General features: G+C 32.1%; 2 protein-coding genes across 2 annotated transcripts in view; both read left to right on the top strand.

Moving 5' to 3' along the window:
* Positions 1 to 21,813, top strand: part of LOC129913549 (uncharacterized) — a 52,675-nt gene extending 30,862 nt beyond the window's left edge. The window contains exons 16-20 of the mRNA XM_055992284.1: positions 3,230 to 3,670; positions 3,869 to 4,153; positions 4,343 to 4,637; positions 16,159 to 16,226; positions 17,324 to 21,813. Coding sequence (XP_055848259.1) covers positions 3,230 to 3,670; positions 3,869 to 4,153; positions 4,343 to 4,637; positions 16,159 to 16,226; positions 17,324 to 17,908 — 1,674 coding nt within the window. The 3' untranslated portion in view covers positions 17,909 to 21,813. The remainder of the gene's footprint in view (positions 1 to 3,229; positions 3,671 to 3,868; positions 4,154 to 4,342; positions 4,638 to 16,158; positions 16,227 to 17,323) is intronic.
* A 5,554-nt stretch (positions 21,814 to 27,367) lies between these two features.
* The window catches only part of LOC129916353 (NAD-dependent protein deacetylase Sirt7), a 131,027-nt gene continuing 130,753 nt past the window's right edge, over positions 27,368 to 27,641 (top strand). The window contains exon 1 of the mRNA XM_055996227.1: positions 27,368 to 27,517. The gene's annotated coding sequence lies outside the window, so the exon portion shown is untranslated. The remainder of the gene's footprint in view (positions 27,518 to 27,641) is intronic.

Raw genomic sequence — 27,641 nt, 5'->3', positions numbered from 1 at the left:
ATATATTTAAATGTGTGCGTGCCTCTTAACAATTAGAACTACAACCCCCCACCACCCCCCACTACCCCAAAGAATTAAACCTGTATTCGTCCCTGTATGTCGCCTTGTGACCCAAGTATTGTAGGACCCAGTGGCTGCAATTTTTTTTTTTTTTTAGATTGAAATAGATACTAAAATCGGCTTTTCGAGGATTTTTTTATGTTGCTTTTCCCTTTTCAAATTTATTGCAATTTGAGTTGAATTTTCCTGTTACAGATTGCCAGTTTTTTATTTTATTTTTTGTAATGAATTATTTTAGTGGTAAAAAATAATTTTATAATTCTATAAGGCTATAATGAAAACTTAAAAAGAAAAAAATATAAAGCTTAGCTTTATTTTATTTATTTACAAATATAGAAAGTTCAAAAAAGTAACATATACATAAAAGTTCTGCTTTCGGTTCTCTTTATTGTTATGTAGGATGCCATTTTCAATTTTAACCTTTTATGACTTCCTGATTTTTTTTATAATAATTCAAGTGTTAAATTTACTTTCTTAAATTGAACGCAAAAATATGAAAATTCAAATAGAAAAACGCAATGAACACTTTAAAGAAACAGTAAAATGCATAGAAATTGCTGATAGTAATTTTCTCTACTATTATGCATGAAATATTAATAAGTAAGGTCCATTAGCCATTTCAGTCACTGCACTGCGTTGAGCCTAAGTAAGTGTCCTTTTTTATTCAATTCACTGTCACTGACGGGACCAAAATCAGACGAAGAATTTTTCTCTCCTTCAACTTAGTCAAAGAACGATGCCCATGGCTATGTGATGTTTCCACCCCCAAAATGTTAATTCTTTTTAAAAGCCTGTCTGGTTCTATTGTCCAAGGTTAGCCCATGATACCATGACGCATTTACCTTAGTTCTAAAATTATAACGGAACTATTTTTTCAACTCAAAAATCACAAAAAATAATTTTTTTTATTCAGTGTTAGAATTATTGGTTTTGCACTGTAGTTCGTTTGCCCAACATTAGTCCAGGGTAGCCCAATTTTATTTCTTTATTCCATTATTTTTTCAAAAGATACAACACAAAACTTATTTTCATATCAAAAATCGAAAAAATGTTATTATAGAACCATTAGTTTTTATTCACCTCACAAAAAAAAAATTACGCATACACCACAGTGACCTTTTTTATTTATTATTTAGAATTTTTTTCAGTGTAAAAACTGTCTTTTTTACACTTTTTCTCAACTAACCATGGTAATTCCTTAGTTGAGAAAAAGTGCAAAACGGACCATTTTTACACTGAAAAAAAAACTAATTTTGATTTTTAAGAGGTTGGTAATTTAAAAAAAAAGTTTTTTAGTCGTAATTTTTGAACTGACGAAAAAAAGTGATGCATGTAATTTGTTGGAATTACCGAGGTTAGTTGAAAAAAGTAATAGGTATTCGTGTACTGCAAAAAGAAATCACCTCACACACGATTTTACATATATATGTTGTTACTTTTGAAAAATATTTGGATAGATTTTACTGAACATGTAGCTTTTCTAGGCGCTCATATGGCTAACCAAAAAAAACAATGATTTTTACGCTTCAAAAAATATTTGTATTTTGGGGTTTTTAAGGTGAAATAAAAACGAATCAACTCAATCTTTTTAACAGGAATGTTATATGGACTACATTCTACATTCAATCGAGTAAGAATTCTAAGTGAAATAAATAACATTTGGTAGATTTACTTTTTCTAAATAAAAAATAAAAGGGTCACTGTGAGGTGAATAAAAACTAATGCTTCTATAATTTTTAAACTAAGCGTAGGATACTGAAAATAAAAGTTGGGCTATCCTGGGCTAACGTTGGGCAAACAAACTACGGTTTTATACTTACGATTTTTTCCCAGGAAAAAAATCACCATTTTTTCGGTTTCTGATATGAAAAAAAGTTTTTTGTTGTATCTTTTGAAAAATAGTGGAATAAAGAAAAAAGATTGGGCATTGCAAAACCAACAATTCTTACACTGAATAAAAAAATGATTTTTTGTGATTTTTGAGGTTAAAAAAAAATAATTCCGTTATAATTTTAAAACTAACGGTGGGCTAGCAAAAAAAATCTTGGGCTCTCTTAGGCTAACCTTGGACAATTGAACCAGGCAGATGAAAAAAAAAAATAAATAGCATTTGGGGGTGCTAAATGTGGTTTTCCCGCAGCAAGTCTTTTAGCCTGAAAATATGTCTTCCTTTTAGTGAAGGGCCTCGCTTATTTTTCGGCCACGGTTCATCTATGGTCTAGGGAGTTAACATTTTACGTGCAGATTCAAAAATTCATTGTCCTTGTTTCGTTAGCTGGGTTCATCATCACTCCACAGTAAATTCTTCCATATCCGACGCTTACCATGTGTAGTTCAAAAACAACTTCCTACTCTTGGAAGTTATTTCAACAATATGAGAGTAGATACAATGATTGGCAAAAGGTGGTATACCGTTTATAATTTAAAAATTGAATCCGTGAAAATTTTTAAACTCGGTACGGCCAAATACTTAAAAGCTTGAAATTAGTTAAAAATAAAACCCATACAAAATCTATAACAATTCTATACCTGTAGTCATAGCATGCTATACTAGATCGCTATCAGCGATAAATAAATCAAAAAGGTTGAAATTAGCTCGCTAGCTTAAAAAAATCTGTATCAATTTTTTGTTTCATGATAAAATAGAATTTCTCATTGAATTAGAAGAGGCATGTAAGTTGATCTTAAAAGCTATTAATAAAAATGTCATTAGAAAAATTGAATGCAGAGAAGCTGTGAGTGCAAATAAAATCACCTTAGGTTAAGTAAAGGGTGATTTTTTAAGGGTGTTGCTGTTGATATTATTTATCTGCAGCCTAATTACTGAAAATTCCACAATTGGCGAGTCACCAGACTGCAGTTTTTTCCCTGGTGAAATTGCAATATACTTTCTGGGAATGTTTGAAACGCGTGAACTATTAACAACTGGGCCTTCAAAACCCAAACGCCTGAAAAATCACCTTTTGTTAAGCTTTGGAAAAGGTGAATAAACTAATCAATTTCTTAAAGTTGTTTTAGAGCAATCCAAAAACAAACATAAGAAATTACAAAAGGTACATTTTGCACTCACATCTTGATAGATATTTAAAACCGGGAACCATTTTAATTTAATTTCACAATATCAAGTCGTTCATAAATTGTTTTAATCGATTATATTTTTTTCAAAAAGGGATATCAACAAAACCAAGCAAATCGGAACCAAGCCCAAATTCGTCCAAATGTACCTGTGCCACAGCAAGCTCAACAGTATAACAATCAACAGGGTATAAATAATAATCGCTTCATGCCACAACTTGGGGGTCCACGTCCGCAACTTAACGGCCAGCAACAACAAATGCAAAACCAGCAGATGCAACAACAGCAGCAACAACAACAACAACAGCAACAACACCAACAACAGCAACAACACCAACAACAGCAGCAACAACAACAGCAACAACAACAACATCAGCAACAACAACAACTATTGCATCAACAACAACAGCAACAACAACAACAGAAAAAGGCACGCTATTTTATTGCAATGTTTGACTATGATCCCAGCACAATGAGCCCCAATCCAGACGGATGTGATGAAGAGCTTCCATTTAGAGAAGGAGATACAATTAGGGTAAGTTTAATGTGATTAAAAATCGGAGGTGGTCGTTATACATTAGCGTTTTAAATTAGATAGCTTTTAGGATACTAAGGCCTAGACTACAGTTCAGCGTGCAAAAAAATAATTAAAAATGGTTTTCTTACTTGACCTGGCACTTCTTCTCATGTGAAATACCCCTTCTACAGTTTCAAAATACTGTTTTATTTTCAGGTATATGGAGATAAGGATGGTGATGGGTTCTACTGGGGCGAACTCCGAGGTAGACGAGGATATGTGCCACATAATATGGTTACAGAAGTAGATGAAACCCAAACAAATATGGGAGCATCTGGTTCAGGGCCAACTATTGCCCCAATAACAACTACTACACAGCAAAGCATGCGAAATGTGAGCAGAGATCGATGGGGCGATATTTACGCGAATACACCTGTTAAAAGAATGGTTGCATTATACGACTATGATCCACAAGAACTAAGCCCAAATGTTGATGCTGAGGTAAGTTTCTTTTAAAATTTTTTTACAATAAGATTAAGATCTCATGGCCGATGGACAAATGAAAAACCTGTCTGGCAGCCTGGCGACTAAAAATGTCTTCTTTTTTTTACTTAAATGAAACATAGTTTAATAGTTAAATTATAGTAAGTTCAAAATATTTTCTTTCATTTTTTTTTTCAATTTCCATAGCAAGTGGAATTAAGTTTTAAGACGGGCGAACTTATACTTGTATATGGAGAAATGGATGAAGATGGATTTTTCATGGGAGAACTAGATGGCTTACGAGGTTTGGTACCTTCCAATTTCTTAGCAGAGGCGCCTGATCAGTATAATAGTCAAATGGCTACCAGTGGAACAAATATGGCACAAAGAAATCTAAACAACAGAGCGAAGGGACAAGGACCAGGAGCAAGGGGACCACCACCACCCCCTCGAGAAATAAATATGTCTGATCCAAATCAACGGGGCGGCCCCCTTAGAAAAGGTTTGATTTATTGTTTTATACTTTACTTTCTGTGTTATGCCTTTTCTTAAAAAAAAAAATTCTTACGTTTTTGTGTTGCAAAATTTTTACTTTTTAAATGTGCTCTTATTTTAAGAACTCAGCGATTCTACTCGACAGATAGTTTATCCTTGAAAATAAGTTGCCAGTACAAAAGCATAATTTTCAAATGCATATGTACACAGCAATATAGCAAATTAAAATTCATTTAATGCACTTTGTATTGTACAGGTATCAGTATAAATACATACACTTGCGGCCATTCCTAAAAACGGCACATTCATATAAACAGTTTTCCAAAGTGCAAAATTTTCTAAAAAAAAAAAAAGTTTTTTCCAAAGCATGTCCCATCTAAGCCCCAATTACAATTACTAACTGTAGGTCTTATATCCGTCGACAACATAATCCATATCCTGTGCTTATTTATTTCTTAGGCAGCTATTACACGGAGAAGCAAGAGATGTGACTCTTTTCGAACATAATGAGTGCAAGAGGATGAAATAAAAAATTATCCGACCGGAGAGTCACGGATCGAAGTTCTGAGATTCTTTTTGACGTCTCTTTTTGCTCTTCTTCCTTTTTTTAGTTTCGTTTTATTTCTTTTCGTTGGTTGTGAATTTCACATGGATACTTTGTGTGCATTTCAGATTTACGAAATCAAAAGCATAAGAGAAATGTCAAATTTGAGTCAAGAAAAAAGAGTTACAGGATGACTGATTTTAAAAAGAAAATTTGAAAAGAGGGTCAAGCCTCATGCATCACCGGGTAATAGTTGACTTACAAAACATATAATCAAGGCAAACAACAAAAGAAACAACAGTTGTAAAAATAAGGGGTCAGATGTCAAAGCAATTTAAGTCTAAATAACAATAGGTACTGTCTTTCTTGACACTGAAGTTCATAGATTTGTAAAAATTTTTCAAAATCTGGGATACAAATTTAGAGTCTGAAGTTTTGGTGTAATTATTTTCAATAACTTACTTTATGTTTTTCGGAGTGCTTAACACTTAACAGAAATATGAAAATTTCTGCGACAAGTACGAGGGTTGGCCAAAAGTTCGCGGAATTCCAGAGATGGGGGAGGGGGGGTGAATTTGCAATGTTTTCCCTTCTAATAATGCTAATTTATTTTTAACATTGATAAAAAATTTCATAAATACCGCGAAAAAAATTGTTGTTCTACCGACTACCACATGCCTGTAAGGGCCCAACTATAATTGGCATGAGCTAATCGGCCTTATCACTACCCTTCAAGCAAACCAGTCCCACCTCGATCCGAATCCCCTCCGCCTCAGGCGGAGCTGAGTCCCACTTCGGCTCAGAAACGGGTCCGAAGGCGGCTCAAATTAGTATGGAAATTATAATCACCGCGGAGCCGATTTTATATGTATTGGTTTTTTCACCACGATTTCTCCTTCGACTTTGTGTTCATACACAAAAAGTTACTGGTGTGTGAGTGCAATCCCGTTTTTCTCTGTCGGAGTGTCTTTTTTGAACTCCGTTTTCTTGCTTGAAGGGTAATTTCATTCGTATCGGAAATTTTCTACGATTTCCGAAAAAAACAATCACAAAATCCGATCGATCCGACGATTTGTATGAAATTTTATTTTACGAAATCGTAGCAAATTTCCGATACGAATGGAAGTTTTGATAAAGCCGAATGTCAAAATGGCATGAGCGAGTTAGCGTATCCACACAATTCTTATAGCAGTAGCCATTATGAGCATTATGTGTGATTCGTTAACTTTCGTTAAGCATTATGCCGTGCGCTCTGAACCGCAAATCATCTATAAATTTCTCAGAATAGAATGAAAACAACATAGACGCAAGAGGGATGGAAGAATTAATTTAGTTTTCACTTAATAAAAATGTGATAAACGAAGTGTGCATGTGGATATTTTTGTGTGGTATAAAACAAAAATGTGAATTGTGACAAAAACCTGTGCGCGCATTGTGTTTGTTGTTACTATTCCTTATCCTCAGGTTTTTAGAAACATGGAGCAATTTGTTTGGACGATATAAGTCCATGAGAGCTCATGTCTATTACAGTTGGGTCGTTGGCAGTCGTAAAAAAAGGCTCTTTAGAATTATTAAAGCCTAGTCTTGCAAAACCAGATCCCCTTTTGTCCACTTTTCTCTTCACTGATGGCTTCTTTTCTATTTATGCAAAAATGGTTGTGTATTATCCATCGGTTACATTGATACCCTATTCTTTATAATCGATTAGTGAAATCCGTTCTGTATCCCAAAAACTTGCAACCATGATTTATGCGCAAATATTTATTTGCAAATAATCATTTTATTATAATGATCTTCAATTGACTGCCTTATTTAAACCAATTAACTTTAACATCACTTTAAAATAATCTGCGATGTTTTGCCCGTGTCTAATCAAAACCAGTGTTGCCAGCATATTTAAAAGGCAAGGAGCCGAATTTAAAAAATCTTGGAGCCAAAAATAGCCAATTTCAAAAAAAGGAGCCTTAAATCACCAAGTTTAAAATTTAAAGAGTAAAATTTTGATAAATCCAAAATCAAATTTTAAGGAGCTATTGAAATTTTCAAGGAACCTAAATAGCCGGCTCTGGCAAAGCTAATCAAAACTTTAATCGCAGTTAGAAAACATTTTGTATCCATAAATTAATTTTGTCTCTCCAAACTTAACGAAAGCTCAATAACTCACCAATCGGTTCAAACCTATAATTTTCTACAATGAATGTCCAAATAAAAATGAGGTAAAAAAAAAACAATCCCTCATTGGCACCTTCATTCCGCGAACTTATTGCTTCACCCTTGTAGTTCAGAAATTACGATAAGTAGATCTTCAACAGAGGAGCAAACATTCCTACATACTGTTCAAATACAAACACTCCTTTTGGCTTTGTCGTAGTCGGGTAAAACGGTCGAACGGAACATCAACATGTAAACTATGATAAACTAAACGATAACTTTTTTTAAAGCTAGAGATTTATATTACATAATACTGTGTTTTAATAAATGTTATTTAGTGAACAATTTTCAAAAATATATGAAAAAAATCAATAAAAGAAAATAGTCTGTTTTCAAAAACTAAAAAAAAAAAAAAACATTTATTAAAAATCAGACAGTTGTATAAATCTTTAGCTTTAAAAAAAGATATCGTTTAGTTATGTCGTGTTCGCGCTGGGCTGTTGCCTCGGTTGATCAGGCTTTGGCATATGGCATATGATTAAACATTAAGCAAACACTTGACTTTTGTACACATTGCAATTTTTGTACACATTTAAGACAATTTTTACACATGTTTGACACACTTACGGTTCGCATACTAGGAGGTCCTTATACAACTCATGGAAGGCTTTAAAGTTGTATGACCTTAATTACTGAGCAAAGACCTACAAACTTAAGGTCGCTGGCTCTCGGTCAATAAAGTCAATCCAAGTTTTCTCCATATTGTCGAATTGTAATTTTTTCAAAAGATAATTCGAACTCGAATTTCCTCGAAATCAACTCATAGTCCGTTTAAACTTATACAAAAGTTTATTTATGACTATTTTAAAAAAAAAACCTTGTTTTTATATCATCACTTACTTTCAATTTAAATTCCTTTCGCCAATATACTTTAACCAGCAAAATGATTAGGTAAAAGTTATCAAAGGTTTCTAAAGTTTTATATAATAAAAAGGAGAATGCCAAAAAAAAACCGGCATCGAATAAAATTAAACTTATGTGTATGGCTTGAACAGGAATCAATAGTAGATAGCAAATACCAAATTTGCTTGACGATTTTTAATTTAAAATGCTCCACCAGGACAACGAAATGCTTAAAATATCATTTCATCACAAATTGCAAAACAAAAACAATAAAATAAAAGCAACCACAAATCTCAGAAAGAAATTCAATGATAAATAAATAACAATAACAAACAAGAAAGTACTCAAATGTCATTTTTTTGCACCCAATTAATGTTCCCTGCAATTATGTACCGCAGAACGAAATTTTTCGATAAGGATTTTATTGAATCATGCAATTTCGTATCAGTACCTACTAGATGTTTTTTAAACGTTTCATTCCAATTGAGACTTCTCGGAAGCTTAAATGAAATAACTTACGAAAGAAAGTTCCAGCCCAAAGGATGCTAGACACACCAACGAAGTTTAAAGAATTTTGAGCACTTACTTGCTAACGGTCATGGGTAGAGCTGGAACTACTCTAAATACCAGTGAATACCAGACAGGATGAAGTGAACTACAGTGTGTCAATATCATGTTCCGGAACCCTATCACTCATCAAGCAAGCCATCAAACGAGGACTGGAAGCATTAAAAAACTACTTTGAAGGAAAATTTACACACAGCTCGTCTACAGACCCGTCGGTTTTTGAGGAAGTCAATTCATCTACCCAGCGTATTTTTTCATGCAAACAGTGCAGTTTGATGACACTAATATGTCAAATGATCCAATGGTCAGCCTTCATTTGTTGAATCTTCACTAAAGAAATTGCGGAAAGAAGTCAAATGGAGTTCCAACTTCGTACTTTTTAAGGCTCCATCAAATAATAGGTGGAATTTCATTTTTACTCGAACAATTATATTTTCCTTTCCATCTCCTTAATTTGAATCTATAAAAATCAAAGTTGCTCAAGGGAACGAAAATTGGATCATTTATTTATAGCCTAATGATGTTCCATCAACCTGAGGCAACTAAGCGAACTATTTGGTAACTTATGTCTCATTAAAAGCGCTGGATCCAAATCCTACATCACCAGACTTTTCGACTTCTAGCTTGGAGACTTGTCTGCTGAAGGAGACCTATAACCTTCAGTGGTCTGTTCCTTTCGATATCAGACGGATCAGTTATGGCTGCCAAAAGTAACGTGATGTACCTTGGAGTCATTTTTAATAAGTTTTTTTTTTTTAATTCAACCCGCTAAAGAAGGTCAACTTTGTGTTCCATAAATTGTATCCCTTACTCAAGAAAACAATCAAACAAACCAACCTACGAATAGACGTAAAACATCACTGGACCAGTTTCTTGTGCAATCAACAATGAAACTAACACCAACAACCACTCTAACCTCCTTATGAGAAGGATGACTATTCAGGAACGATAATTGAGAAGCAGTTTCCTAATACCCTCAAACGAAGTTAGCTTCCCACCGTGGCTAGTCGTTACCTAAACCCTAATCCACACCTCAGATTGATAAATGGCCCCCTCTGTGCCCACAAATTATCTTAAGACAAATTGTATATAGAAAATGTTCAATAAATATACTTAGAACCAATATAACACCTATTGAATGTTTGTCGGTTTTTGAACCAATCCAAATGGGATAACATGATTTTGTGATATCTATTTTCATATTTTGACTCCACTCCACAGTCCACACTATTATATACGTGACTTTCTTTCCTCTAAGATTTTTTTCAAGTTAATAAGTGTTTTTTCTTGGTAAAGCTGTCGGCATTAGGATTTTTCTATCAATATTCAACAAATTTGTGTATCCACGTATCAAGAAACTCGAACCATTTGTTGTCATTTTAGTTGAGCCAATGGGGAGAGATCTGAAAAGAGTTGTGACGTCAACTAAGTTTGGATGCATTATTGAAGAGGGACCTATTTTGACATTGTTGAGTGTCCGCCATTTCAAAACGAGTAAGTTTCAATATCTCGAGCACGACTTATCACACAGAAAATTAGCAAGTAACCTTCTTATTGAAAATATTATTATCTATAATTTTATTGTGGGCCTATGCTCTCAGAGTTACAGCGCCATGTGCAAATTGTATTTTTGATGTTTTCAATAACTGCAAGTGTTATGTAGGAAATAGGTTAGAGTTGCCTTTTTGCGGCCGTCTCAAGTTACCGGCCACCTTTCGGAAAATCGTGATAACTAGTGATTTCAAATTTTCACTCGTACGAGTATGCTATTCTAACATAATAAGAGAACAGCATAAGAGCAGATTTTCCGAAAGGTGGCCGGAAACAGGAGACGGCCGAAAATAGGCAACTCTACCCTAACTGCAAATGAGATACTTTGCGGTGCTCTCACTCTGAAATTTGAACTCCTATATGAAAATAATATATTTTAAATTAGAAAGGTCCTTGGAAAGTTTGTGTGCGACAAGTCCATGTCGAGATATTGCATCCAAACTTAGTTGACGTCACAACTTTTTTCAGATCCCTTCTATTTGACTCCTCACTGACTGAACTATTTGTGTTCCGTAGTTCAGAGAATTTATGTATTTTTAAATTTAAAAAAAATTACACACAATTTTCACAAATATACATATTATTAATATTTACGTGTGTTGTGTACTATGTACATAAATCTCATGAAATAAGCTTTCTTGATAAACATACTACTATCCAAAACCCCATAACAACTTATAATAAGGAGATTAGTTTAAACATATTCCATTACAATTAACAGAAATCTCGTCTACCGAAAAATTTTATTTTATTTCGTTATTTGACTATGCACATTAAAATAGACATCGCTTCTCTATTTCTATATACATTTTTATACATTAACCTTAACTGAACTGATTGTGAAATAGAATAATAGAAAAATAAAATAGGCAAGGCACTTTAATGGTGGTCAGATATTTTGATATTATAATCAGCACAATAATTTATTTATATTATACGAGTATATCGCTCATTTAATAAAACAACATCCTATCTGAAACAAAACTTGATTTCTTGTATTACGAAAAACACTTTACACAGAGTTTAAATCAAATCAATCTTAACAATTATGATCATTTTATACATAAAAAGAGGAAATTGTTTCTTCAATCGAGTTATTTGATATATTTAGGACTTTGTTCTATTTTAAGAGCGATATGAATGTAAGAATTATGAACTAAGCCTAGTTGTTTAAATATATCTACACAATTTAAAAAGTATCTTTTGTGTTGTATAAATATATTAGGGTGGTTCCTATTTTGAAAATTTTTGGAATTTGTATGCTCCCAGATGTTTATGTGATTGAAAATAAATTTAAAAAAAATTTCCCCAAATTTCAAGTCTCTAATATGCTTTTTACACCACACCAAAAAAGCATGTTTTGTCAAAAGGTTATATCGAACTGAAGACTTCAACTTTGGAGTCACACAACTTATCACCTGAACCAACTCACTATAGAAATATTGGTCACAATTTTAAATATAGTGCCAAGTTTAAAAAAATTATGAAATTTTTACAAAAATTTTAAGACCTTATTTCCATGAAAATAATAAAAAAAAAACTTATTAATCGTTGATTTTAATATAAGTCTTTAGGTGGTCAATTTTTCTCTGTGTAGAGAAACATGCAGCTTAACAAAGAAATATGGGAAAACTTGTGGTTTTTGTAGTTTTTTTTTTTCGAAAACCCGGTTTGATTCGATGTGAAAAGGCTATTCATTAATTCTTATCCTCCTCCAGCGATGGATTCTTATGGGACGAGTTGACCCATTTTTCTGAGCGGCAGTCGCGAGCAGCAACTTCCAATACTCTCCAAATGCTAAAAATTCGATGAGTATTCGAGCAACACGTTTTCTATTCCTGTCGGTGTCAATTTTTGTTTTTAACTTATTAATGAATAATAATTAATTCACAAGAAATAATAATTAACAACACGAAATTGAATATTCGTGTTAGTTTAGAATATAATGTAGTTCGCTGCTCAGGACTTCAGTCAAAGTAGAATAATTGAGATAAGCGGCTGAGCGACGCACAGTGGATCGAAATTAATGGATGGATTTGATTGATTTTTTTTACTATTTTCTTCTTAGAAGGATTTAATAAGAAGCATGAACTAAAAATTAAAAATATTTAAACATTTCAATTTAAAATCTGTTAAAAATATTTTTTTCTCACTTTTTTTGAGTAAAACAGAAATTATCAGTAAGATAAGCTTTTGTGGCAACAAAACTTTTATCAATTTCTGAACAACAATATTCAACTTAATATTCAAAATCACTTATGTAAACACCAACCTTTAGCTTTTCACAAGTTAAGAAAATCTTCGTACGTGAAATGTTCCATTTTTATTTTGAATTTAAAGCTTCCTAACTTTTTAGAGGCTAAAAATTTGTAAATAATGTACCTACAATATTTTTATGAGAAATGTAAAAAAACCTAGTCTCTTGTTTTATTTAGTATCTCGGTCTTATTATGTAAGAATAGGTCACTGTGGTGTATACGTAACATTTTTTTCTATAGAAAAACTTGAAAAATTAATGTAAATTTCTCATCAATGACCCAATTAATCCAAACGAATTGATCTTTTGTATTTATTTCTAAACTGTTGAAAGATCTTCATAACTGGTCATATAATTCTTACACCTTATGTGAAATATCAGAGCACTAAAAAGCTGGCAGTCAAATACTTAAAGTATAAAAAATAATGTTCAAATAAAAAAAAAATAATCCACCTTGGTCTGGAATTTTGTACTAGCCGATTCACTGTGCAGTACCGCTCAGCCCAACTAACAATTTTACTTCCACAAGGGTCTAACGAAGCTGTTTCGATTTTAGAAATATTGCTTGTATACGACCATAGAGAAGCCCTTTTGGCCCACCCGAGAAGCTTGATAGGCTTTAGAAGAGTCATATGCAAGTTGATTAGAGAGACTCAAAACATGTGTTTAATGCCTTATAGAAACAAGCAACATTCAAGATTTAAAAATCTGTATTACTGCTACAGGCTTTTAATTTTATTTAGAAGCTCGGAGCAGACTTGTGGAAGGATTGTGAAAGTCTAAACGAGGTATATCCCAAATAGAATAAAGAAAAAAAAATACTTTTTTTTCATTTTTTTTGTGTACCTATTACCTACCCTACATTTTATTTTTTCATTTTCTTCTTTGTTTTCCATCCAGACAAGTTTTGTTTCTGAAATTAAATTTCCAAACACAATTATATTAAGAAAAAAACTTCTACTTACTTGACGCATTTTGCTGGATTTGAACCTCGTACATCCTGATTGAAAGTCCGGTACCTTACCCATCGAGCTACTCAGGTATATAATAAAAGAGTTTCAAATTTGGAGTAGTTGAAACCAGAACTTTCTAAGGGCTTCGACTTAATTCCTGATGAGTTGCACTATCTTAAAGAATATGGTGACCATTTGTGTTTTTTTTTTCAAAGTTATTATTTTTGGTTAGGTATTTTCTGATTTTTTTTATCTTGTAAAAAATTATTTAATAAAGACTTAATAATATTATATTCTGATTGTCAAATCTTATCATTATTGAGAAGATGAAAGAGAATAACTTTTTACTCAAGAACAATTTATCTGGAGCAGAAAAAAATATCTGAAAAATTCGGTTTTTTTAGACTTTAGAGGTTTCACCCGGATACCGTCAACTTGCATTTTTCCGAAGCAGAAAAAAATTTTTAATTTTTTTGGGCTTTTGGCTTTTTCTTAAAAATAAGAGAATTAACTTTGTTTTGAACTTAGATAAAAAATCTAAAATGTCCATCACTATTTTATATTTAAATAAGTGGAGAAGATTAAAATCTTGTTTTCCTTTCTTCTCTACTTACTTGAATATGAACTCCAAATTGGTCAGTAAACCATTTTTAATATCACTATTTTAAACCAATTACCGATTTGAAAAGATTCACTTTTTTATTTATTTCTTTATAACAATGAATAAAAAAAACCAAAAATGGTCACCATAATGGCACTTATCCAAATATTTCTTATTCTCATGAGTTTGCCTGACAGTTTAAAAAATTTAGCTTGTACTCACTTTCACAGGGCTTCTAGAAATAAAATTAGTTCGCTTAGGCAAACTTATAAAATTAAATGCTTTTTACAATGTTTTGCTTGTACTTAAAGGATCTCTACAAATATAAATAAATTTCCCCTAACTTCGCTAAGGCAAACATATAAAACTAAAAGCTTTTCGCGCATGCGCCTGAAATTGAACTTCTTTTTTTCTCATACAGAGATACAAAATAAACATTTATGTAAGTCGTTATTATTTGAAAGTAATATAAAACATACTTTGTAATATTTTCAATCAAAAACAATGATTCAACAATTTTTTAATTCAAATATTAAAATGCAGTAACTATAACACATCTATTTTGTGGAATATTTTTTTAAAAAGGTAAAACCGTTTAATGCGGTTTATTTGAAATTCAACGTAATGTTTTTTTTTTATTTAATGAATATCACGACTCATATACTATTGACATAATTTCGGTAATATAGAATTATAATAATAAATGCATTTAAGGCAATTGTATAAGTTGTAGGTACTTCTACCATACTTAAATACATACCTAAGTCATTTTTGAGTCTAATAATTTTCGAATTGGATAAAAAAAATACAAAGCATTCATAAAGATTTTGTAAGCAGTTCTAATACAATTTCTTTTGCAAAGCCATTTAAAAGAAGTCAGTTATTGGCTTTTATTTCTTGTGCTTCTACAATGGAATTTCATGTGGCCGTATTGAAATTTAAACGAAATGTTTACATTAATGCTTGTAGAAATTTTTAGATTCCACTTGCACTAGGTTTCTAGGAAGCGGTTAACGAAAGTTAAGCCTCGAAAGTTTGAATTTACGATTCACAAACTAAATGCAAGCCCTGTAGAGATAATAGCTGCAAGAAATTAAAAATCTTAACCTCGTGGAAGTAAAATTGTTAGTTGGGAGGGTCTGTGTAAGAGCCACAAAACTGCAAACATTAAAATCAATATCTACTGCTATAATTCCAAATTATGGCAAGTTTCAAATTTTTGGAACAAATAAATACTTTGTCTGAAAATAAATTTTAATTTTTTATTTAAATCTAAGATGAAATGTGTTTGGTTAATATTAAGATTCTTATTAATTTTAAGGTTGAAATGCAAATTTTTGAAAATAATATTCAAAAAAGGGATAGCCTGGATAGTAAAGTAAATTCGTTGTTACAATGAGAACCAAGTTTAATTCCCAGGGTTTGCATTTTTTGTTTATTTTCTTAAAAGTGTCTTTTAAAAAACAAATGTTTTGAAATAAAGTATATTTTGCTAAAAGGAAACCATTTGGAATAAAAGTTGTTCGCCTTTGCTTTAAAAACTTTGGAATTTGGTCCCAAATTTAACTTCGATTCTACAATGTTTTTTGCCTCAGTGTACCTGTACATATCTCAAATTTTATGACAGTAAGAACCACCCTAATATACATATTTTTCAGAATTTATTTTCAACAACAATAAACATTCTTTTACTACTATTTAAAACACAAACTCAACAATTCAGTTAAGAACAATTTATAATTAAAATGCTCGTAAATCAACGTTGTACACAAATTTTTTGAAAAATTTTAACCCAGGTGTTCGCTTAATGATATTTTTTTATTTGAAACTTTTATTTTGCACTGTAAATGATGCTGCACTAATTCGCAGTGTAAACAAGCATTATTGATTTTGTTTTTGAAAAAAAAAAAGAAATAAATGTATTTTCGAGAAAAAAAAATCATTTTTTTTAAATGGTCTGCTGTGGTAAATGTGAAGTCTTTATGTTATTTGTTGCTATAGATGCTCGCCCTGCTTCCCCTACACTGTTAGACAACACGGGCCACCCTGCCCCCGATCACTCAACGCAGGTAAATACTCTTTCTAACTTACCCATTAAACCATTTAAAATCATTTGGAATTGGAAAATGCTTTCAGTTTCTGAATAGACATAGTTAATTTTTTTTTTTTTTATTTTACAATCACAATTTAAAATATTTTCTTTACCGATTTTAAAACGCTGTTTTTATGTTTTGTTTCTAATAATGTTCTAATATTTTAAACATATATACACATAAGTTTCATTTTTCATTGTATCAATACACATTCTTTAGCTTTTTGGAGCATTGATAAATACAATAACAGCTTTATGTGTTTAAATTATTATAACTACATCAATATTGCATATTTTTCAAAATACATAAAAAAAAATATATTATATTTTTGTTTTACTGTCAAAAATTTCTTGCTTCGCTTACATGTTTATGTTAATGTTAAGTATTAAATATATTTTTTTTTTTTAATATATTGTAGAATCTTGATTGTAATAAACTTATTTTTAATTTTTGAATTGTTCAGGTGTTTTTTAATTTTTTGTTTCAATGTTCCGTTTTGTTGTTTTATTTCCACATTAATCTTTTCATTTTACCGATACTGACTCCAAACATAGTCTTTTTTAAACTGAGTGCACAAAATATAATGTCATGGGGTGCGTTAGTTTACACATCGTACACACATAGCATTAAGTACAACATATTCCTTTAGAAATCTGAATATTTTGCAACGCTGGTAATAAAATAACGTTTGCAATAACATTCAGTTCATATACCAACAAAACCATATTTTTGCTTGAATTATCCAGATCTTTTCCAGCTTGAAGAAATGGGTTTTTACATTTGCTCATTATGTTGATTCAAACCCTAAAAAAATTGAATTATTCAGTAGGCCCCACACCCAATTAATAAAAAAAAAATATATATATATAATCTAAGCAGCTTCGCTTTTACATATGTTATAATTAAATCATGGTTGAACAAACATGCATTTTTGTAATTTCACTTTTCTTTATGCAAAACCAGTTGTTAAAATCCAAAAACTTAAAATTCATTTCATTCACGTTATTTTTGAAAATTGTCTACTAATTGAAAGTTTTTCTTTTTAATTCTAAATGAATAATCAATTTTCACAGGGGATGCTGGGGACCGGAGGGATGAACGTCGGTGGTAATAACACGCTGTATCAACAACAACAACAACAACAACAGCAACAATATCCATCTCAACAACAGCAGCAACATGACTTTAATAATCAACAATATCAGCAACAACCTCAACAACAACAACAGCAACAACCTCCACCAGTATCACAACCTACTGGTCTTTTCTCAGGAGCCACAAGCTTGCTGTCTGGTGCTACACAGGCTGCCACGGGTGGTCTTTTTGGTACAAAACCAAAAGGTCCACCCAATGAGGGACAGCCAATGCAGCAACAACCACAGGGGCTCGGAAGTATATTTGGTGGAGGCAACCAGCAACAACAGCAGCAACAACAACAGCAACAAATGCAACAACAACAACAACAACAACAACAGCAACAAATGCAACAACCACAACAACAGCAGCAACAACAACAACAACAGCAACAACAACAACAAGCCGGTCAAGGACCTGGTTTTATGTCGAAATTAAATGTGATGGCTGCTGCTGCTCCCGGAGGTGATATGTTATCAAAAGCAAAAGATTCAATATTTGGGAAATTTGGATTCGGTAAATAACCCTGGTTATTACACTGCTCTATTTTTATAACAGCTACTTAAAATCTAATAAGCTTAAAATGCTAAGATTTGATATCAATGTTAATAGTGTAATATATAAATTCCTCTTTTAACATAGTAATTAATACAACTAACAAAACCAAAAATAAACATCATTAAATTATTTTGAATGTTGAAAGAATTTTAAATGGGGGATATAAATGAGAGAAAAAATTCAATGTACATTATAAATATGTATAGATAAAATATTATGTGTATAGATGTAAATTTTAGTATATATATATTATTAAAAAAAAAAAAAAAGTAAAAAATAATCATAAGAATAAATCATTTTCTATGTATTATAAATCATTTATCTAAATATCTTATTGCATTACACTATGTATATATGCTATTATACATTTATGAACTGCTTTAAGTGCGTTCGGAAAAGAACTACCAAAGATAAGATAGGTATATTTTAGTTTGCTTATTAAGGGTGTCCCATTAAGGCCATTTATTTTTAAATTTACAAAAAAAAAAGTAGTGTTCATTTAAAAAGATCTGATGTTTTTAATTTAACTCAGAGTATAGAGATTGATGTTTTTAGTTATTAAACAAGGTCTCTAGAAAATCGGAGTTTTAAAGCTGAAACATAATCATGCTTTACGAAAGATATCGTCACGTTACGTTGAGAAATCCTCAAAGATTTCTACTGTCACTGTGGCTTTGAACAGCTAATTAAATTAAAAGATCTGCTGTCAAATACAAAAAAAAAACTACATAGCTATGCCTGAAAGCGAGCAAAAGACAGATGGTGGCGTTCTTACGTTAGTAGAATAAGCGTCGTTGTAATATATTACAGATTTCGTATAGTTGAAATTTTGGCAGTTGTCAAAATCGACTTTAGAGCGTGATTGTATTTCAGTTTTAACAGTTTATTAGACTTCTTAATCTTTTAGACATTTAAAAAACGTTTTAACTCAAAGGTGGCTTATTTTCATAAAAAAATGTGTCAAATCTCGTCATTCAATTCAAGAATGCATTTCGAATCTTTACGGTAAGCTTAAGCTTTTTTTAAAAGTTTCTTATTAACAATCATGACTATTACCGATGAATCAGATTTGACCGACATTTGACTTTATAAATGTCAACAATGACATATTTCGGTTGGCAGTAGCAAGGTAGTTCCGTGGATCGGTAATATAGGACATCTCGGGGAGTTAACGGATTGATATTTTATGCGGTTGCGGATCGAGTAGATTCAAGGGACATGAATGTTTATTTACTGTCAACAGCGTAAACAAGGGGCCAAGGGTAATGATCACCTCCCCCCCGCTCCCTTTCATTTCAAGTATTTAAAATTCTGAACTTTCGATAGAAATTGTCAAGTTTTAAGACGTTCGGATCATAGAAATATCGAGGGAAGTTTATCGAGCCGTTCGCCGTTCTTCAAAACATTCTTTTAGCTGAAAACTGATCAACGTTTCCTTGACCTTGGAAAGTAGAGATGTCAAGGCAACCGGTAGGGTGAGGAGATTTGTAATTTTTAAGAGGCAAGCTGGACAAATGCTTTTTTTCATACACTCGGAAAAAGTCCAGTACAAAAGGTACAAAAGGACATGGAAAATTTTACGTAGTGGTTTTGTCCCAGAGTGAAAGAACGCTTCTTCAGAATGAATGCAAAAAAAATAAAATTTTTTATAATCTTCTGTAGTCAACTTTAGAAGCCGTTTTATCAAGGTCAGAGGTAAGAAACATCTCTAAAGTGTTTTCAGCTCGACCTTCGACCTTTGAAACTCAAGTCAACAAACTGAGTTAGGTTGTTTAAATCTCAATGTATTTTCTTTGGGTTGTTGCCTAGCCAAAACAGCTATGCCACGAAGAATTCTATACATTGAATACCTTGTAATACGATAATGGTATCATGCCGCATGATTCAAGCGGAACAAGATCTTACTAGCGTTATTACTTATCAAAATATCAGTGAAATACATTAAACCAACTCCGTCAACAGCAATTTGTTTCACATTCGTATGAAAAAAAATTTCAAGAAAATTCATTAATCCGTTTTGAAGAAAATTGATTTTACAACATCTTTATTTTTGTTTATTTAAAAAAAAAATAATTTTTTTGATTGTTTTTTTTTACATAAGATTACATTTGAGAGCACACTTAATTATTTTTTTTTTTGGTTAAAAATACATCTTGTCTTTTTCACACAAGGCTGAAATTTTCGCCTGATCTAATGCATTAAAAACGATGTAATAGATTCTTTCAACAAAAGAAACAGCTTAAAGTGCCATACAAATTTTTCAAGACAGTAAGGATAGAGTTTTTCGATATGTTTTTGACATTTTAAAACTTATTTGATGCCATCTGATATTCATTTTAATAAGAACTGGATGTTGCCGAGATCACTACATTTTTTTGTCAAAAAGTAAAAAGTAAATTTTCATTCTGTACAAACGCTTGAAAAAAGAAGAATAACCTCAAAAAAAAAGGAACCTATAGGAATAAAACCTAGAACTCTAGCGTGAGAATTGAATACTCATCGAATTATGGATTCCTAAGTTCGGTTCATATCGGTGTCAATTCACAATTCAGTGGCAAGAAAAAAGAAATTGTGGTGTTATCAAACTAGACTTTAACTAGAAGTTCAAAATAAAAGGAAAATTTGCTAAGAAATGTGGAAGTTTGAGCTGTTTGTACTCTTTGTCGAGAGGCAATTTTAAGCTTTGTTGAAAGTGAAAATGTTCAATCAAACGTGTTCCATAATTTTACCATATTTTTCACAAATGACAATACTAGGTCGAACACCAACGCTATAACGACTGAGAAATAATGGCGTTTTATTTAAAAATAGATGGCCTCAATGGGATACACTTTGTTGTTCATTACTTCCTCTTTTCAAATGAAAATAATTATTTTTTTCCTATTTGTATTATACATTGTTAAAGATGAAAAAATTTTATTGACAAACCAAAAAAAAAAAAAAAAAAATAACCGAAAAGTTGTCCTACGTACTTTACATTATGAATTTAAAAATACAAATTAATTTACACTGTTTTTCTAAGCAATGTAATATTAAGACTTATTTTATAATAAATTATTTATAAATAAAAAAATCAAATTATAATAGAAAAATTGCACTATACTTTCAGTTATAAATAAATTATTATTATTAAAAAATTGTTATTTACTATATCAATCAGTTGTGATTGTAAGGTAAGATTTATTCTACATTAAAAATTAAGAACACGTTTTATATGTTGAAGTAAACTATTATAAATAACAATGAGATGTTTTTGTAAGTCTTAGTCTTGATAGAACTAATACAAATTACAAGGTTATTGCAATGTTTGTTACTGTAGATGTTTAATCATTGTATATTATTTAACTTTATAACAATTAGAATATTTATGACTTGGGGTCAAATTATGGCATACGTCTTTATCTTTTTTCTACTCATTTAGAGACAACAATCTTCAAAACGTTTACGTTTGCGTCGTATTCGCATGCCGTAATTCGATCCCATGACTAATATAAAAAAAAAGAAATGTTTAAATAAGGCTATTTTAATTACGAAACAAAAATAAGAGCTAAACATACAGGATTCCGCTTATTATACTGAAAAAAAAAGAGTGTAGATTAAATAACGGATTGAAGCTAAAAAGGCATTTTGACAATTGCAGTTTTGAACGTTACTTAAGCTCCCAAATTATTATTCAATTCCGCCATAATTACGTATATATAGTTCCCTTTTATTTTCAAACATAAAAATAACATATTTAAAAAAAAAAGATTCTTGGCTGAAAAAAAAAATAAATTATAAATTTTAATTTCTATTAAAGGGCACTGGGTCGCACAAATTTGATCTTATGTGTAAATCAAATAATAAGTAAATGAAATATATGACTTAAATATAATTTTCAAACTCCTTAAAAGACTTCTTATTAATTGAGAGAATTTGGTGATCAAATGTTTTATTTACTAAGAATTTTTTGGAACATTTTGGACCTGTTTTTTCAGTGCGAGATTATCCCGGTTAGCATTAGCAGCAGTCTCATAGCTCATAAGCATGTTTTAATGTGATAAAAATAATATCATTTCGATTTTCACAGCGTTTTTTTTTTCATTTTATCACTTCACAGGCACCCCTTATGCGATTTTCAAACTCAATGTGATAAATGTGTACTAAAAAAGTACTAAATGAGAAAAATATATCCTAGCAGCTTATATGAAAACAAAGTTTTCCAACTAAACAAATTCCAACTAGCCTAGTGGACAAGGCAGTTGCCTTTTACTCTACCGACCTAGGTTCGAATCTGGGTATAGTTGAGATTGTGTTTTTTATTTGCTTATAATTTTTCCAAAAATATTCAGTTGTGATAAATAATTTATCATGTGAAAAGATTTAGATATATTTGTTTTAATTTTTTCACAAATTAAGAATCGAATTTATTATGAAAACGTGATAAAACTTATCAAGGCCGGTTTTAGGGAGGGGCAGCCTGGGCCGTCGCCCAGGGGCGCAAGAATTGAGGGGCGCCGCAGGCGCCCCGAACTAACAAAGTCTTTCCAATCGATGTTTTATTTATTTTTACTTTCTCAAGGCGTCCCAATTTTTTTCTATTTTACATTTTCAACGGCGCTCGTATTGTTTGTCCTAAACTTTTTGAAGAATGAAGGCGCCCCCCAATTTTGGGTTAGTTTGTTTGGCTTCCGGAAGGACAATGGTGTCCAAAATCTTCGTTCATCTTTGAAGAACAAGGCGCCCCAATTTCTTTTGAAAGACTAAAGCAATCCTAATATTCCACCAACCAATATAATTTTTGCAAAGGCGCCTCTATATATAAATCACTAAATCATAGCAGCTAATTTCCAAAAAACCCTAAATCCCGAAAACCCAAAAACCCGAAACCCCAAAATCCCGAAAAAACAAAATCCCGAAAACCTAAAACCCAGTCAAAAATTGACAACTGCTCCATTATAAAAACTACGTTTGTGTGTGAGAATAAAAAAAATAGGTCTGTTCGTTGTCCCCCCCTCCAGGGCACTCTAAGTCATGTCAATTAACTGTCAAAAAAATCAGAGTTTCTCGGGTTTTCATTTTACATCGAACACCTCAGAGCTTTAGTTTCTTCAGCGAACATCGAACAGAGAGGAAATAACTTTGGTTGAAAAAGGAGCTACAAAAAACGCTTGACAACGAATTCGGAGCGACCCAGAGTGCCCTAGAGCTCACAACGAACAAACCTAATACTTATAAAGGTGTCGTTTTCGATTGGCGTCCGGAATCATTCAGAAGCCTGCTGCAAGTTTTTTATTCTCCAAGTGAAAAAGCAAAAAATTATTTTATTTTTCACCAATACAGATATTAAATTTCTGAATTGGGTGGAAGCGATTCGAATTTTTGTATTGGATTTCAAAATGAGTGAATCATTGAGTGATTCCAATCGAAAACGACATTAATGTACTTAGTTGAAAAAGTTTTTGAAAAAATATTGTTCAAATAAAACCAACAGTACCTACTCTTTAAATGTGTTTAAACAAAAAAGTCAGAGATAAAGGTAAACTTGTCAATTGAGCCTAGACATAAAGATTTAATTTTTTTTAAGTTAACCTTATGTACTCTAAAAAAAATCCAAACTGGAACAACAACGTTTAGGTATGGAATATTATTCATACAATTACCCGTACCGCTACCGCATGTACCCTTCGGTGTGGCCAAGCCTTTACAGATTCAGCATTCAGTATTCCAGCGAAACGCGTATTTTTATTATTATTTGACGTGACAGATTTGGGAACAAACCCTTCAAGCAAGAAAACTGAGTTCAACAAAGAAACTCCGACCTCAGACCGCGAAAATCGGGCTTGCACTCACACACTTGCAACTTTTTGTGTATGAACACAAAGTCGAACGAGAATCGTGGTGAAAAATGAGAAAAGGAAAAGAAAGACAAGGCCAACAAGAGCCAAAGCGTCATTTTGTTATTTTTTGTTGAAGTGTTTGGTCGCGTCGTGTCTCGTGTCGTTGTTTGTATAATGTTAGTTTATTAATTATAAACAATTTTATTAAATTATAAACAATATGGAAAACAAAAAAGGTATGTTTTATATCGCTCAAAGTGTTTGGGTTAAAATGTTGTTTCTTCTTGTGTTGTAGATGTAATCTCTAATGATGAAGAAAAATCTAGAAGGTGAAACATGCGATTGGGTATCTAAAAAAACACCAACAACAGCAGCAGCATCAAATGAAATAAAATGAAAAAAAATGTATTGTATTTTATATTGTATTTATTGTGAAAATTTCGTTTGCCAAAATAAAATAAAAAACAAAACAGTTTCAGTGAAAAAAAAAATAAATCTTGTTCTTTTTTTGGTCGCAAATGCGAAATGTCATCCCTTTCTTATTCCTCTTTCTGGTAGGTTTTCGCTGCTCCGGCTCAGGTCCGCCTTCGGCTCCGTTTTGTCGGAATGGAGATTTTCACCACACCAATACATATGCAATCGACTTCGCGGTGATTATAATTTCCATACTAATTTGAGCCGCCTTCGGACCAGTTTCTGATCCGAAGTGGGACTCAGCTCCGCCTTAGGCGGAGCGGATTCGAACCGAGGTCGGACCTGTTTGCTTGAAGGGAACCATTTATTTCTGATAGAAACGGATTATATATAAATATAAAATAGGAGTATTCATTAAACGGTGTAAAATCTGCGTAAACCTGGTAAGCCTGGAAAAATGGTAAATGTGTCAAAATTTTATATGGAATTGACAGTTCGTTGACCACATTTACCGTTTCTTTTTATTGCTGCTGAAGTAATGGATTTTCATACACAATGCACAGGCTGAAGAACGTAAGTACAAACATAATATTTTTCTCTTTATTACCCTTCAAGTAAACGAGTCCGACCTGGGTCCGAATCGGCTCCGAAGTGAGTCCGAGCTTCGCAAACGGGCTCCACGGTAGCACAAATTAGTATGGAAATTATAATCACAGCGGAGCCGAGAAAATGGAGCTGAAGTCGTACCCGATACGGAATGAATGACGTTTGGCATTTTGACATCGAGTATAGAAAATTAGTGAAATTTCCAACAAAAAATATACTATTTATTTTTTTTTCACTGAAATTTTTTTTTTTTTATTTTCCTTTGGCAAACGAAATTTTGATAATAAATAAAATATGAAATACAATTAATTTTTTCATTTTATTAAAATTTTTGTTGCTGTTGTTGGTGTTGCTATAGATGCACAGGCTTGCTGGTAGATATCGTCTGGTTTAAGGGCTTCATTTAGTGCCAGTTGTACAAACGTGGATCAGCCTTGGTTCAGGACTTTAACCCACCGATTTCGGCGGATTAGCTGAGGGTCAACTTCGGTTCAAGCGTGAATGTGGCTATTTCTACATATATGAACATTGAACCAGTGCTTAACTTCAGCCTTGCTACCGATTTCAGAAGATAAAAGTTGCTGATCCACGGATTAAATATTTGTACAACTGGCCCTTATCAATACACGCACTTTCCATTGGTTGTTCACTAGAAAATATTTTCTTTTTTAAAGCCTAGTACGATGCTGATGCGAAACGAAATTTTCCATACAAAATTTCGTAAACGAAATCTTGAACGAAATTTATTTTTTTTTTGTTTTTGCTTTAAAACTTATTTTCTGATGTTTTTTCTTTGATTTTTTTATTTGAATTTTTATAATACCCGATAGTATTTTTGCGTTAACATGTTCGCTGTTAACTTAGGAGACTTCAAAACCTTTCGTTTCGCTTCAGCTGCGTATTAGGCTTTAAGCCTAGTACAAAGTTAAAATAATTAAAATACAAATCAAAAACTTCAAGAGAAAACATCAAAAAATAAGTAAGATAGAGACAGAATGTACGTCTAACCAAATGCCCTAAGCCGTTTTTTTTTTTTATTAGCTTCTGTATGAAATGAGCTTTTAAAAGAAAACCTGTATTTCTTTTTTAGCTCAGGTTCATTTGAGCGCTCTGACATTGGTTCAGAGTGCCCCTTCAAGCAAGAAAACGGAGTTCAGAAAAGACACTCCGACCTCCGACCGAGAAAAACGGGGTTGCACTCACATAATTTGCAACTTTTTGTGTATGAACACAAAGTCGAAGGAGAAATCTTGGTGAAAAAACCAATACATATAAAATCGGCTCCGCGGTGATTATAATTTCCATACTAATTTGAGCCGCCTTCGGACCCGTTTCTGAGCCGAAGTCGGACTCAGTTCCGCCTGATGCGGAGCGGATTCGGACCGAGGTCGGACTTGTTTGCTTGAAGGAGCGATCTACAAGCTCAAGAAAAAATGACAGTACTGCAACATTTACCCACCTACAATTCTGTCTCACTTTTCTCGCTGATGCCTATAATACACTGAATAGTGGTTTTCATACTAATTATAACAGTTTTCTTCACTTATGTGGTACTTTTAAAATTGCCCATTTCTTTCTATATACCAATTTTTTTATACCACTTGATCTATATAGAGAGTTAATTAACACGTATTACAACATCTACATGAGATCTTGGTTTTTTTCAGGATCACGAATCATCTTGCTTTTCATCAGGAAAATCTCATGTAGTTGTTGTGATACGTGTTAATTAATGATCTATATAGATCAAGTGGGATAGTAAAAAACGGCTAATATTAGTCCAGAAAACTGTTATAATTTGTATGAAATCCGCTAAGGAGTTTCAATAGATTGATTATATGAAAGTTTTCGATCTCTGTGGTTGGTTGTCTATGGTTATATGTTGTATTTGTTGCTTTCCATAGATAACACATTCAAATATGCCTGCCTTTGATATGTAAGGCGGTGTTCACATTCGATTAATAATACAAGTGACGTCATGAAAATTTCGGTTGTATATTTCCTTCACTGATCTCTATTTATAATTATGTATTGTGGATTATGGAAATCATTAGCCCTGTTCCATTGGAGGTGGTAGTTTACTCATGAGTAGAAATCTAGTACAACAACTACACATTCCTATCTCCTCGAGTAGAAGATCATGTGTTAATTCTAGTACTAGATCTACTCATGAGTAAACTACCACCTCCAATGGAACGGGGCTATTGATTCTCTCGTTTTCTGTATATCTTGCTTGTATTCTTTATATCTTCAGAAAGAAGTACGATGAACAACAAAATTCTCTCTTTAGCTGCGTTCCTTTGGAAATATTTATCTACTTTTTAGTACTTAAAACTACTTTGAACTACTTTGCTATATTAGCTGCGTTCCTTTGGAAATATTTATCTACTTTTTAGTACTTAAAGCTGCTTTGAACTACTTTTTCAATATAGCAAAGTAGTTCAAAGTAGTTTTAAGTACTAAAAAGTAGATAAATATTTCCAGAGGAACGCAGCTATTGAAAAAGTAGTTCAAAGCAGCTTTAAGCACAGTACACATAATAAGGTAATATATTCCGAACGTTGTCAAAATTTGTTTGTCAAAAATGGGCACCAATCTGTCAGGTCGGCCTTTAATTTTTATATTTCAATCGCAGTAAACAGGAAATTTGTTTTTGTTTTAATTTATAAAATGTCATTTAAAAATACTATAAATTGAAAAATAACAAATTTTCTTCGTGTTTCATCGCGGAAAATGGTAAATGATTGTTTAAAAATTAGTGGTGTGCGTGGTTTATCGGTTTTTGTGCATTTTTCGTCGGTATTTTAAACAATTAAGAATTTGGTAGCTGACATTGGTCGCCAAAGTGTCATGTTTTGAC

The sequence above is a fragment of the Episyrphus balteatus genome, chromosome 3, assembly GCF_945859705.1.
Source record: "Episyrphus balteatus chromosome 3, idEpiBalt1.1, whole genome shotgun sequence".
Taxonomy (NCBI): domain Eukaryota; kingdom Metazoa; phylum Arthropoda; class Insecta; order Diptera; family Syrphidae; genus Episyrphus; species Episyrphus balteatus.
This window is presented reverse-complemented; position numbering and strand designations above follow the sequence as displayed.